General features: G+C 43.9%; 1 protein-coding gene across 3 annotated transcripts in view; it reads left to right on the top strand.

Moving 5' to 3' along the window:
* SCRN1 (secernin 1) overlaps window positions 1–12,848 on the top strand; it is a 58,565-nt gene that overhangs the window by 29,799 nt on the left and 15,918 nt on the right. For all 3 annotated transcript variants that reach the window (XM_039862633.1, XM_039862632.1, XM_039862631.1), the window contains exons 4-6: window positions 4,208–4,410; window positions 7,375–7,569; window positions 9,748–9,913. In XM_039862633.1, the coding sequence (XP_039718567.1) occupies window positions 4,208–4,410; window positions 7,375–7,569; window positions 9,748–9,913 (564 nt within the window). The remainder of the gene's footprint in view (window positions 1–4,207; window positions 4,411–7,374; window positions 7,570–9,747; window positions 9,914–12,848) is intronic.

The following is a 12,848-nucleotide window of genomic DNA, read 5'->3' as shown; positions in this document are numbered from 1 at the left end:
TTTAGATTGGGTGACTGTCAAAGAGCCTCCCCAAACTAACATGCTATAAAAAGAAATAACGGCTTCCACATTTTGCAGGTTGTATAGGGAGAAACTGCATATTTACAGAGACCTCAGTGGCCCATAGCTTCTGCCAGCCGATGGATAAGTCTGTTAGTAACACCCTTTTGGTAGCAAATCACCTTCCTCATCCTTCCTTCCTATTTCCGGTTCTTATAAACTCAGGAGGAGCAGGTCCCCTGAGCTGGAGAAGAGGAGGGAAAAGCCTCATATTTACAATCGGTTTTCTTTTGATTAATAGATTAACAGAATGAAATCTATGGAATAACAACAAGTTTCGAGCTTATGTTCTGACAGCTGTCCCAGGATTTTTACCTCTATATTTAATAGAAATCCTAAAAATGAAGAGTTAACAGTGAAAAGTATTCCTCTTTTATGCCTTAGTTATAACCTTGCATTTTGAGTTATCGTTATATTTGTGGTATGGGTTTTATAGCATCGCAAAGACCACCATTTTAACAGTTGATTTCTGGGACGGTGGAAGAGGATTTTCTTTTTCCTTCAAAGCCTCTGATGTATCTTTTTAAGGTTATCAAACTCTAAGCAACAGGGGCTTACTGAATACCTGCTTTGTGCTTGACTGTCGGCACATGAAGAAGCTCAAAAACTTCAAAGAGACTTTAGTCTGGTGGCAGGGAGAGGACAAAAAAATTGAGCAATACAAAAACTTTAAGACCAGTTTAAGAGGACAGTAGGAGAGATGTGCGGTCTGAGATTTGCAGCCACGTGAATGGCACAGAATTCTAGGGCATGGCCCTCAGCAAACACTGCCGGGTGCTTAGAGATTATCACAGACTACCCGTATTTGGGAATGCATGCTTCGAGAAGGAGGTACCTTTGACTTGGATCTACAAGGCTGAGGGATTGGTCAAAAGATTTCACACACAGTGTGGATATACCCCAAAATCAATGCAGCAATTAACGCCCACCTATTTCCTTTCTGCTTCTGGCCCTCTGGCTGAAGACTGGGTATCTTTCAATGTCTTTAAGGTCATGAACCCAGAGGGGCCTGGCGGACTCCTTGACTGGGGGGCAAATGGAAGATTACAGTTGACGCTTGAACAAGTTGAGTTTGAACTGCGAGGGTCCACTTGTACATGAATTTTTAAAAAAATACTGTAAATGTATTTTTTTCTTACAATTTTCTTTTCTCTAGCTTTATTTTTACTTAAGAGTGCAATATGTAATACACATAACATACAAAATATGTGTTAATTGACTTCGTGTTATTGATAAAGCTTCCAGTCAACAGTTGGCTACTAGTGGATAAGTTTCTGGGGAGTCCTTTTTGGCTGCACAGACATCAGTGCCTCTAACCCCCGTGTTGCTCAAGGGTCAACTATATTTGCATCGGCATCTTTATAAGAACACCAGGCCCATCCCATAAGGGGAGGGGTAGTGACTATTTTCATGACTTTGCCCTGGGCAGTGATTATATATCCATGATATATCTAGTTACAGCTTGGCTTTACTTTAATTGGGATACAAAAGCGACGGAGGTCTCCCTAGCCTATGGAGGCGTAGCTTTAGTAACACCCTTTTGGTAGCAAAAGATAAGTGAGCAGAGCTCCTAAACGGGGCTTTAAGCAGGCCAAGTGCAGGCGTGAGATGTGCCAACATTTCAGGGATGGGCACAGCGAGCTGGACATACATGTAGGAAAGTCATGGGTCCCAAATAGGGATTTGCCCAGGGATTTGAGTTCGGAAACATCTAATTCCAAGACGCAGAACAAGCTGGACCGAGCACGTACTTTGAAAGGACTTGAATTGCACTTGAGGTTGAAGTCAGACTCTCACCTTGGCCCCGTTAGTTTCATCCCTTTTCCTGCCCTGCTTCCATGACGAGGTCTAGCGGCCAGTGTGAAATTAGGCATGGGGATCAGAAAGGTGCCGCTTTCATTTTGAACCTCATGAGTCCAGGAAGTGGAACTGTCGCGAGAGGCTTTCGAGTAGGCCACCTGCTGCTGTGCGACTCGCCGCCCTCGCCCACCGTAGCCCTGGTGCTTCGCCACCTCTCAGTCGCATGTAGAGAGTGTGTGACGTCGTTCTCATTCATGGCCCTGGCACTGTGGAGCAGGTGGTCCTGTCCTGGTCTCATGGCAGGAGACCAGGTGGGAATGGCCAGGTGGGACAAAGGAGTATTTTTTTCCCATGGTCCTGGCAAAAGGGCTAAAATGAAAACTGTGTCTGTGGATGAGTGGCGAGGTCCCCCCTGCAGATACTGTGCACAGAGGGCACCAAAGTCAGTGTGTGTGTGTGTGTGTTTGGGGAGGGAGTGGGCAAGTGCAAGTATTGAGAGTCTCAGTGTGGAAAACAAACAGGCAGAACAGCACGAGAGTGAGTTAGAAACTGCAGAAGAGAAGCCATAGCTTCCAGAGGCGGGGCCGTTACCCTGGTCGGATAGTCACATGCTCCTAGCGTGTTTACCTGGGTAGGTTGAGGCCCTGCAAAAGCCTGGGGACAGGGTTCTGCTTGGAATACGTGCATGAGGCAGTGTGACCAGGGGCCTGTGGAAAGGAGGAAGGGGCCCTCCTGGGTGCACAGATCTGGGTTATGAGAGGTGCTCATAGCATGTTTGTTTGCTTCAAGTCCTCAAGATGAGTGTTTGCTTCTCCGACTTTTCTTTGGAGGAGATGGCATTGACCAACAGAAAGCTGACTTAAGTCAATCTTCTAATAGGTTTATTCTCACTCTCCTGAAGTCTTAGGGTTCAGCCTCACAAATCATTGCCTTGGTACCGAGTCTTCCAAAATAAGCTTAAATTGAGAAATGCCAAGTGAATCAATATGTAATTATGTGACCATGAAAATAAGCCTGTTAAAAGAATAAATTTGTAGCATGTAGTTGCATTATCTTCTCTTCTTCCTGGCAGCACAGTGAAATAAATGTCTCTTCAGGAAGAATCCAGCTGGGTGAATTATATTAACAATTGCTTCTCAAGATGAAAATTCATCAAGAACTGGCCTATGCTACCACCATAGCCAGCTTCATTGCCTCTGTTCTAAGACTGTGTTCCTGCCCCCAGAATTGTAATTTGAACAAAGAGATGAATAAATGGACATTTACTGAGGGCATAGCATGTGCCATCCTCTTTCAAATCAGCCAGAGGGAAATAGTACTGTTTCCAGTTTACAGATGAAAAAAATCAAGGTTTGGAAAGGTTAGATTACTTAAGATCATACTGCCAGTGGGTAGCAGAACCAGGACTAGAAGCTGGGTCCATTTATCTCTGAGTCATTTGTTTTCCTGCTACAATGTGCTACCTCTCAAAACTTACTGATCACTTCCTTGGGCCTGGGCACTTGAGCTATATATTTCCATGTTCGTTATCTCATGAAACTCATCCTCATAGCGACCCAAGGATGTAGATACTTGTTTTACAGGTGACTTAAAAGTGAAGTTTCAATATATTATATAAATTGTCCAAGGTCACACAGAGGGCAAGTTTCGTGCCTTCCTTAAGGGGTCTATTAATTGGAAGGACTGAGAGGAGATTGCTTTTTCACTTTAGAAGAAATGTGTACTTTTTGATAACTGAAGTCTGTACGCCACAGCAGTAGAGGTAGGCTGACGGGTGGGAGGAGAAATACGTAGAAAAGAATCACACTCCTGTCCTAACCAGCCTCCCATTTCTACTGAGATCTCTGTGTCAGTTTTATGCACCGAGGACAATGGCTGGCTATGGAACACTTATTACCAACTGAAATACCTGTTATAGAATAATAGAGGACAAGGCTGGGCAGAGATTTCCTTTTGCCCAGGTAGGAGGGAGAATAAGCCACCGAAAAGGGTCTTGCTGGGGGCTAGAGCTGGGCTGGCCAGCTCCATGAGAGACAGAGCTGGAAAAGAGAAGGAAAGAGGGGTGGCTTAGCTTCCTTTTAAGAGGGAGAAGCCACTGGGTTCCTGACTCTTTGGCTGTGTGGGCGGCAGATGCCGAAAGACACAGAACACCCCAGAATTTAGAACTGAATGTGTGAGAGTTCTCTGAAAGTGCTATTAAATCTGTTTATGTATGGGCCTGCGTACTTAGTATATTTACACATACCGGCATGCTTCGTAACTCAGCCTCATTCCAGTCTTTGGTTACTATGCTGATAATCACGTGGTACCAAATGACCGAGGTATCCTTCTGGTTCCTTTACTTCAGGCTTGGTTTAGAAAGAGGGTCGACCGCTAAAGAAGCCTTAGATGTCATTGTTGCCTTGTTGGAAGAACATGGACAAGGTGGGAATTATTATGAAGATGCAGATGCTTGCCACAGCTTCCAGAGTGCATATCTGATTGTGGACCGTGAGGAGGCCTGGGTGCTTGAGACCATAGGAAAGTACTGGGCTGCTGAGAAAATCACAGGTGAGTGCGTGTGGATGGTGGAGAGTTTCATGGACAGAAAAGGCCGAAGTGGATGTGTCTTGACTTACAGGAACCACGCTAATGATGCAGACCCTTTCGGTGCTGGATCTTCAGCTTTTGGGATGCCTCTCAAGTCTGGGCTTCTGCTTCTAGAGAGGAAGCTGGAGTCTCCTGAACCTGGAGTGACTGGCTGTCAATACTTGGGAAGCATGCTCCTAACATCTCCTGTTTTACATTTGCTTTCTGGGCAGGATCCAATTCAGACTAGTAGCTGTTTCATGATCCAAATCGTTGCTCTGTTAATTGGCTAAAGGAATGGTGATTTTTCAGTTTTGTTCATAATAGGTCAATGAATTACTACAACAGGGAGCTAGCTGCTCCTGATCACCTCCAGCCATGTAGCATTTTTTGTTTGGACCGTTCTTCCAAAAGCAGAATTGGGATCTGTGTGGGGTCCATTTGCTCCCCCCGGGCCAACAAGCCCATGTCTCTGTGAGACACTGTTCCCAGAACATCAGAGGACTAGAGAATCTACTCAGAAGGATTTAGTGCTGAGTAAATTGCTGCTCTGCGCCCCTGTAGCATTTTGCTCTAAGACAGCTCTGGAGAAGGAAATGTTGTGGGTGAGAGTGGCGGTCTTGTATCATCACCCATATTCAGGACAGGATGGAATCCCAGAGTGGGTTAAAGGGCTTCCTAGAGGACTAAAGAGGTCTAAGAAAGAATTGGCCAATGAAGCTCCTCTTACATCCCTTAGAACTGGACGATAAATACACAGCACGCTTGCTGCCATTCTCCCCTCCCGTGTCCGTGGCAGACATGGCAAGTAGATTGCAGAACTCTTCTCTTATTGCATCTGTACTTGGCCTGTATATTTTTCTAAGCTGAATTTACCAGGAAATCTCTTCCGGTTCCTCAGAAATGATGGAACCTGTTTGCCATCTCTGCCTTAGCGGTGACTGGAACGAAATCTGACCCGAGTTAGGAGCAGATCTATTGCAGTCGTTGAGAATCAAGGCTGTCGATTTCCGTGGCTTAAGTCAGTCCCGTGTTAGGGTTGCCGTGGACGGTGGGCACATTCTATCCTACACAAGGCTGCCCCACCGAGGCAGTGAGATCTAGCCGTGCTTTCTTAACTGAGCTGTGCAAAAGCTGTGTCTGCCTGGAGGAGGCTGTAGTTTCTCCTCCTTCTCACAAGGGTGAAGATTAGCTAATGGTGCCCTCGAAGCGATCTCAGAGAGTTTCTCCACCCACGTATGCCCCACATATGCCCACATGTGCCTGCCTACCCTACTTCCACCGTAGTTACAGGACTCATGCAGCCAGTGTGGTCTGCCAGTGCGCTAAGCTTCCTGTGATGCCGGAACTTAAAACTCCTTTTTTAAAAAAATCCCCTAAGATGAAGTCCTTCTATCGAATGGTTCCATCAAGAAGGCTAGTGATCGATGCTGAAAAGCAATCATATTGCTTTTAAGTAGAACGTAAAACGTTTTGATCTATAACTGCATTTAAAAAAAACTTAGTCTCTCTTTAAAATATAGCTTAAAAAATCCATCTCAAAATGAATGTTGTCTTTCACTAATTTTTTTTTTTTTAAACCCAGCCATTCCTTGGACTCATTGATTTCATGTTTCCTGAGCTCAGCAGAAGTGTGATTGCAGTAGGATTTAATGAATTCTGTCTCTCGAACGCTAAAATTCTGGAAAGCAATGTCTTATAAATTATCCCTTTTAGGAATAAAACATTTGTGGAGTTATTCACAAGACTTAAAAATATCTTAGGGTGAATAATGTCAAAATCACTTATTTAGGCTAAAGCTATTTTTTATTTTCAATTTTTAAGAATAACTTTACATGTACGATGTCCTTTAAAAAGATGAATGGCAAAGGATAAACACCCATCAGGCAGGAATGCTTACGTTGGAAGTGTAGATCAGTGAAGCAGAAGATACCGAAAAAACTCAGTTCAGCCCTGACCACGCCTTTGGGGAACTGGCTTTCGGGTAGAAATGGTTTTATTGCTGCTTGTAGTTTGGACTTTTCCTCTCTCTCTACTTCATTCTCCAAGAATTTAGAAGATCATTGTGCTCCTTGGAAGCAGCAGCTATGAATGGCCATTTTGAGCTGCAAGTGATAACTTGGTAATAGCTGGACATCATTTTGAACTTGAGGGCCAGGTTATCCTGTGTATTTGTAGCTCAGGCTTTGGCGAAGCCATAGCAACCCTGCCAGCAGATGGGAGAACTGCTGCCCTAACCCTCATTCATCGGTGTGAAGTGTACTCAGAATGCAGGCATTTCCGATCCTAGAGTTATTTAGCTACACTTAATTATATTTTTCTGAGAAAAGAATTCCCATGGAGTCTTCTTAGATGCGCACGTGACACACAGCTATTCCTAGGTACATTCTGTTATTTAAAAGCTATTCATTATCAGTGCCCTCTACGTTTTTCTAAATCTTGGGACCTGAAAAGAAAAATTGAATGAAGAAGTATCACATTTGCATCTTTACAAAAATACACATTTATCTGGGCAGAGGGTGGAGGTGTGAAGTGTTCCTTCAGGTGGAGCAAGACTAAATTGGGGAGAATTCTCTACAGTTGCGACATTCTCAAGTCTTGTTAGTAGCACAGTGCCTCTTTCAAAGAACCTTTCACTTTCTTTGTAAGGAGTAAATGCTTGGGGTTTATTTAGCAAGAAGGGCCTCACATCTTTCCTTTTGATTGTGAATTTAAGATCAAGTGACCCCTGCTCACTTACACCGTGATAATGCCCAGTCAGAACTGGTCAAACCTGGGACATCGGCTGAAAAGAGGGCCAAGGAATATCTGTTTCTCTATCCAAAAATGGAATTTGATTCTTCCTTTTCATTAAAGTTAAGTTGCAGGGAAGAGATTCCCTGTAGATTTCCATTTCTTGATTAAGTCTTGATATTTCCAACTAACTGGGCTTTGTACTCTCTGCAGAGGGCGTCAGGTGCATTTGCAATCAGCTTTCACTCACTACCAAGATTGATGCAGAGCATCCTGAACTCAGGAGTTACGCTCAGAGTCAAGGTTGGTGGACGGGAGAGGACGAGTTCAATTTTTCCGAAGTGTTTTCTCCAGCCGATGACCATTTAGACTGCTGTGCAGGCAAAGACAGCTTAGAAAAGCAAGAAGGTGAGTTAGTACATCCCTTAAGATTCTCCTTCTCACATGTACCCTTTGTCTTGAAGCTGTTTTAGAGAACCTGTCTGAACGTACATAGGAAAGTGAAGAATGAGTATAGGATAGACTACAAGTATATAGAGACCGACTTGTGATAAAGTCCCTGATGTGTAGGCAAAACGACAGCTTGCACTTATTTTTTACAGGGTGCTTCCTCATCCATGGAAGTTTCCTGCTCCTGTGTCCCCTTTAAACACTAATGTCATCGTACTTCTCTTTGTGATATTTATGCAGATTTCCTTATAGCTCAGCGTTTGTGTATTTGACTTAGCTTCTGCCTATATTTTCTTCTCCCGTTAGCCTGTTGAGTCTTCGGGGTGGGGCATTGTCTCTTTTACTCATCTTAGGATTCCCTTTTGATACCTATTACAGTCCTTTGTTCCATGAACATATATTAAGATATTAAGTTAACTATTGATTTGAATTCTCTTCATGAGCCCTCTGCTTCCCACCTAGTTATTGACTTAATCAGAACCCATATTTAGGTAAATATGGTGACTGGATAACTTATTATTTTTGTGCCTAAGTAGAAAACCTTCCGCATAAACCATAATGGCCACATTTTTATATTTGTTAGTGATACTAGTGTTTTGTAAGTCAAACCTTTGATCATTTAGGACAGGTCAGCAAACTATCACCTGTCGTCAGCTACCTGTTTTGTAACTAAAATTTTATTGGAACACAGCCACACCCATTGATTTCCGTTTCATTTATGGCTGCTTCCATGCTACAGTGGCAGAGATTAACAGTTGCAACAGGTAAGTTACGACAGAGATTGTATGGCCATAAGCCTAAAATATTTACTATCTGTTTCTTTAAAAAAAATTTGCTGACCCTTAATCTAGAAGAACATTTTAAGACTTTTGCTGTAGAACTTAATATAGTCTGGGTAAGAAGGCAAGGAAGTATCCATTTTAAAGTGGGAACACTAAAAAAAGCTCAAAGTTTTTAATTAAAAATAAACTAGCTTAATGAAAGTATACAATACCATGTATGAAGTAGTCCTGCCAAAACATCAAACCTAAATCTGCTGAAGACTTCAGATCTAGCTATTAGTTTATGGGAAATACAAGGAATGGGGGGACATAATTAAATGACAGCATGGGGGTGCCATCTGCAGAGTCCAGACTGGGAAACTCTACAGGAGAAATGGCCCATAAATAAAATGCAAGGGGGCAAAGACGAAAGGCAGAGATTTGAGAGACATTGTCAACCTATGGGATCAGGAAACTCGTTTATGAGACAAGGAAACTTGAATCCTGGGTAGGTTGAAGAAATCAAGGAGTTATTGTTACCATTTGTAGGAGTGATGTGTTGCAAATAGAGTTTTACAAAAAGGATGCGAGTTGTGCTAGTGAACTGTAAGCTGTCGTCTCTCTGTGTGATGCTTTGATGTCATCTTCGTGAACACAGACGGAAAGAATTGTGTTTTAGTGAATTAAAACCCGAGGGAGAAAATGTAGAACTGGGATCCTGTGTAGTCAAGGATTTATCTATCTGAAGTCAGAGCCAAAAGTTGTAATGGCTCTGACTGTTCTAAATACCTCTCTCTGTTTATAGTTTTCACTGCAGAGAAGTAATTTTTCAAATATACACTCCAAACTGCGAGAGTAAGAGTGTATGAGAGAACTTGCGTGGTAGACTGTGCATAGATTGCATGTGCCTTCTACGGATATCATTTTGTTGTGTTACTACACGCGTTGAGGTATTGTTAAGTGCTCTATCAGAAGACCTTGAAATACTGTGACTCAGGAAAAATGCAAGCATCTTTCTCTCCCACATTATGGTCTGGATAAGATGACAGTCCAGGACCGATACAGTACTCTGCCTCGACACATGACTTCCATTTGGGGTCCACTTGCTGGCATCTCCCAGGTAGCGGGAAGGGGGAAAAGAAAAGTGAAGGGTAAGCATTTCTTTCTATGGATGTGGCAAGGAAGTTCTACACGTGGCCACACCTAGCCGCGAGGGAAGCTGGGAAGTATAGTCTGTAGGGAGGCAGTTATGTTCTCAGCTATAATTTCAGAAGCTGTGTTACTAAAACAGGAAAGGAGTAAACGAATTTTGGTTAACAGCCGCCACAGTTAAACCTCTCTCTCCCCACCGCCCCCATTTCTTTTTTCTTTACAGAAAGCATCACTGTGCAGACTATGATCGACATCTTAAGGGACAAAGCCAGTGGGGTCTGTATAGACTCCGAATCTTTCCTCACCACAGCCAGTGTAGTGTCTGTCCTGCCTCAGAACACAAGCTCACCGTGCATTCACTACTTCACCGGGACCCCAGATCCTTCCAGGTTCGTCTGAGACACAGTCGTGTAAGCAGAAAGTGCGAGCTACTCTTGAGAGCTCAGCCAGCAAGCATACGTGAAGTTCCTGTACCTCCCTGGTGTAGCCAAGTCACATTACTTAGTTGGCCTCAACTTGGCTAGTGTGGTACAAAGAGCTCTGACAAAGAGTTCTTGGTTTTAGTCACATAGCATTTGTCAGCATCATGGCATCAAATAGTTTTAAATTTAGCAAATAGTTATTCATATATATCATGGACCGGGCATTGTGCTATGTATGGGGGATGCAAAGATAAACAAGACCCAATGAGACAGAGAGATTTGACAGAGAAGTGACCAAGATTTATCAAAATAACCGGTTCCTATGAGTTAGAGGACAGAGTGGCCCAGAGGCAAAGCAGACTGAAGCAACTTCAAGTGCGCTGGCCAGTTCTTTCAGGCGTCGTGTTTCAGAGGGTTGCTTTCTGCCCAGCATCTCAGCAAAGAGGTAGTGTGGCACAGTGGTTAAGGACACAGCCTGTAGAATAAACTGCTCGGATTTTGAAATCCACCGCTGTCACTTAGTAGCTGGGTAAGTTGCTTCACGTCCCTAAGCTTCCGTTTCTGTACTGTTCAGTGGGGACAGTACTAGTCCCTACCTTTGTGTGCTTGTCGGGCCTCGTTTTTTAAACTACTGCCAATATCAATAGATCCTTCTAGCAGGACCTGACTATTAAATTTGGTATGAGCTATTCTTGGTTATTTATTCACTCATTTATTTATTCATTTAACAAGCACTGATGAAGCACCTACTGTGTACCAGTTATTGTGCTTGTCGGGTACTAGGAACCAAGTGTGTACAAGGTAAGAGGTGGCACTAAGGAGACGACAGAGAGGGAAACTTCACAGAGGAGGAAACTCTTGGGCACTGGGCCTTGTGGGAAAAGTAGGAGTTTGTTAGGTGCACAAAGCAGGAACGGCATTCTGGGTAGAGGGAACAGCATGTGCAAAAGCACAGAGGCAGAAAAGCTTGCCTCCCAGGGCTGGTGGTTCAGCAGCCTCTTGTGAGCACTCGCTGCTGGCCCGCAGGGGTGCACGTGGGCGTTGAAAGCACCTGGCATGCTCTGCCGAGGTATTCGCACCTTGTTCTTTAGGGAACAGGAAGCTTCGAAGGAGTGGGTCGAACCAAAGAATGGCCGTCCCAGACCTCGTGTTCCCTGATTTCTCACGCACCTGCTCTGGCAGTGCTTAGAAGACAGGCCTTTGTGATGCCAGGACACTGATGTCAAGGAATTCTGTTGCCTAAGCTGAAATGCATGGCCCGATGTAATTAGAAAAGAAGGTTGGGAAATAGCCTTCTAATATTTAAAATGGAAAATTTCATGTAGTTTTAAAAGCAAATTATCCGTGGTTAAATTAATTGAAAAGACCTTAAAGAAGATTAAGAGCTTTCTGGAAGTCGTTCATTTTTATCTGCTTGGTTAAATGAGCTGCATTTCCTGCTGTGGCTGTAGAACTGTCATCGATTTATTTTCCTATTCAGCATTTTAACATTTTTCCGTAGTTGGGCACGTTCACCATTTTATATTTTGTCAGCAGGAATTACCTACCCTTGGGTTTTTAGGTAGTAAAATTAGGGACATTTTGACTGACTTCTGCTGATACTAAAAACATTGGAGAGATTGTGTTCAGAAAATAGTTTCAGAGCAGCGGACTTGCAAAGAGCAGACTGTGCTGTTTGTCCCTCCCAGTTCATGTTAGAAGCGAAAGGACACGACCTGCCCGTCGTCCTGTCTGCTAGGGCGTTTCGCCGCCCTTTGTTCACTGTATTGATTATAGGCCCTTGTTTCGAAATAACTTGTTCTCACATTCTTTTTCTCTCCCTCTTTCCCTCCTTTCTTAGCTCCCTCCCTCCTAGCATGTACCAGGTACTATGTAAGTTTGAGAGCTGAAAGAAGGTGCAAAAGTCAGAGTCTGAGAGATGGAGGGAGATGCAAAAGACCCTTAATTAATTTTATCGAGAAGGCAAAGTCCATCATATTAATATTCGTTGAGCCAGCTAGTGCCTTAGTCCTCTATATGGGACACTGACTGGCTTTAGTCCCCTGGTTCTGACCTTTGGACACCATTTCCCAGTTGGAATCCAGTGCTTATTAAAGCTTCACTGATGTGAGAAACAGCAGAGGGGTAGAGCAGAGAAGCACCTTAGCATTAGAAACCGTGTGAAATTCGGAGTCCCGCAGCGCACCGGGGCCAGTGAGAGCTGATTACGTGCCTCGCTTCCTGACCGTGTGTTCAGTGATGTCACCTTGGGAGCTCGAAATGGGCCACCGTGGGTGTATTTACACCACAGAAGTTGGCAGACACCACGAACCGGGGCTTATATTTTCAGAGATGGAGTTGTCAAAGCAGCACACCACTGAGAGGCCCCCACATTTGGGAAAACACATCAATACTCAGCATACAGAATGAACAAACCAAGATGGGGAGAGAATTAAAAACTTCCCATTTTAAATACTAGAAGGCTGTTTCCCAACCCATTTCCCTAATTGTATGTACTTCAGCCTAGGAAACAGAAAATACGGGAGTGGTGCTAGGAAAATAGGATGTTTGAAGTACTTTAACTAGTGGCAAGGATCTGGGGAGATGAAGGACCACGACGCCTTGGCAGTAATGTGTGTGTGTGTGTGTGTGTGTGTTGGGGGTGGTTCTCTTCTCTTAAGAAGAGCTAAATTGGATCAGCTGAGACCGTCTCATCAGGTTAACTCAGATGTTAGTGACAAGTGAGACCTTTTTGTTATTGGAGATGACATTACAGGCCTTAGACACTGTAGCGTGTGTGAGCTCAGCCTCTGGAGCTGTGCACGCGGAGTCTGATAGACACACACAGAGCTGAGGGCCCAATGCAAATCGCAACCCCCTCCGATTTCATTCCGAATTCTTCCAACACCATCTTTCTCCTCTT

The sequence above is a fragment of the Pteropus medius genome, unplaced genomic scaffold (assembly GCF_902729225.1).
Source record: "Pteropus medius unplaced genomic scaffold, Ma_sr-lr_union100, whole genome shotgun sequence".
Taxonomy (NCBI): domain Eukaryota; kingdom Metazoa; phylum Chordata; class Mammalia; order Chiroptera; family Pteropodidae; genus Pteropus; species Pteropus medius.
Note: the sequence above shows the minus strand (reverse complement) of the source record. Positions and strands in the feature narration are given on the sequence as shown.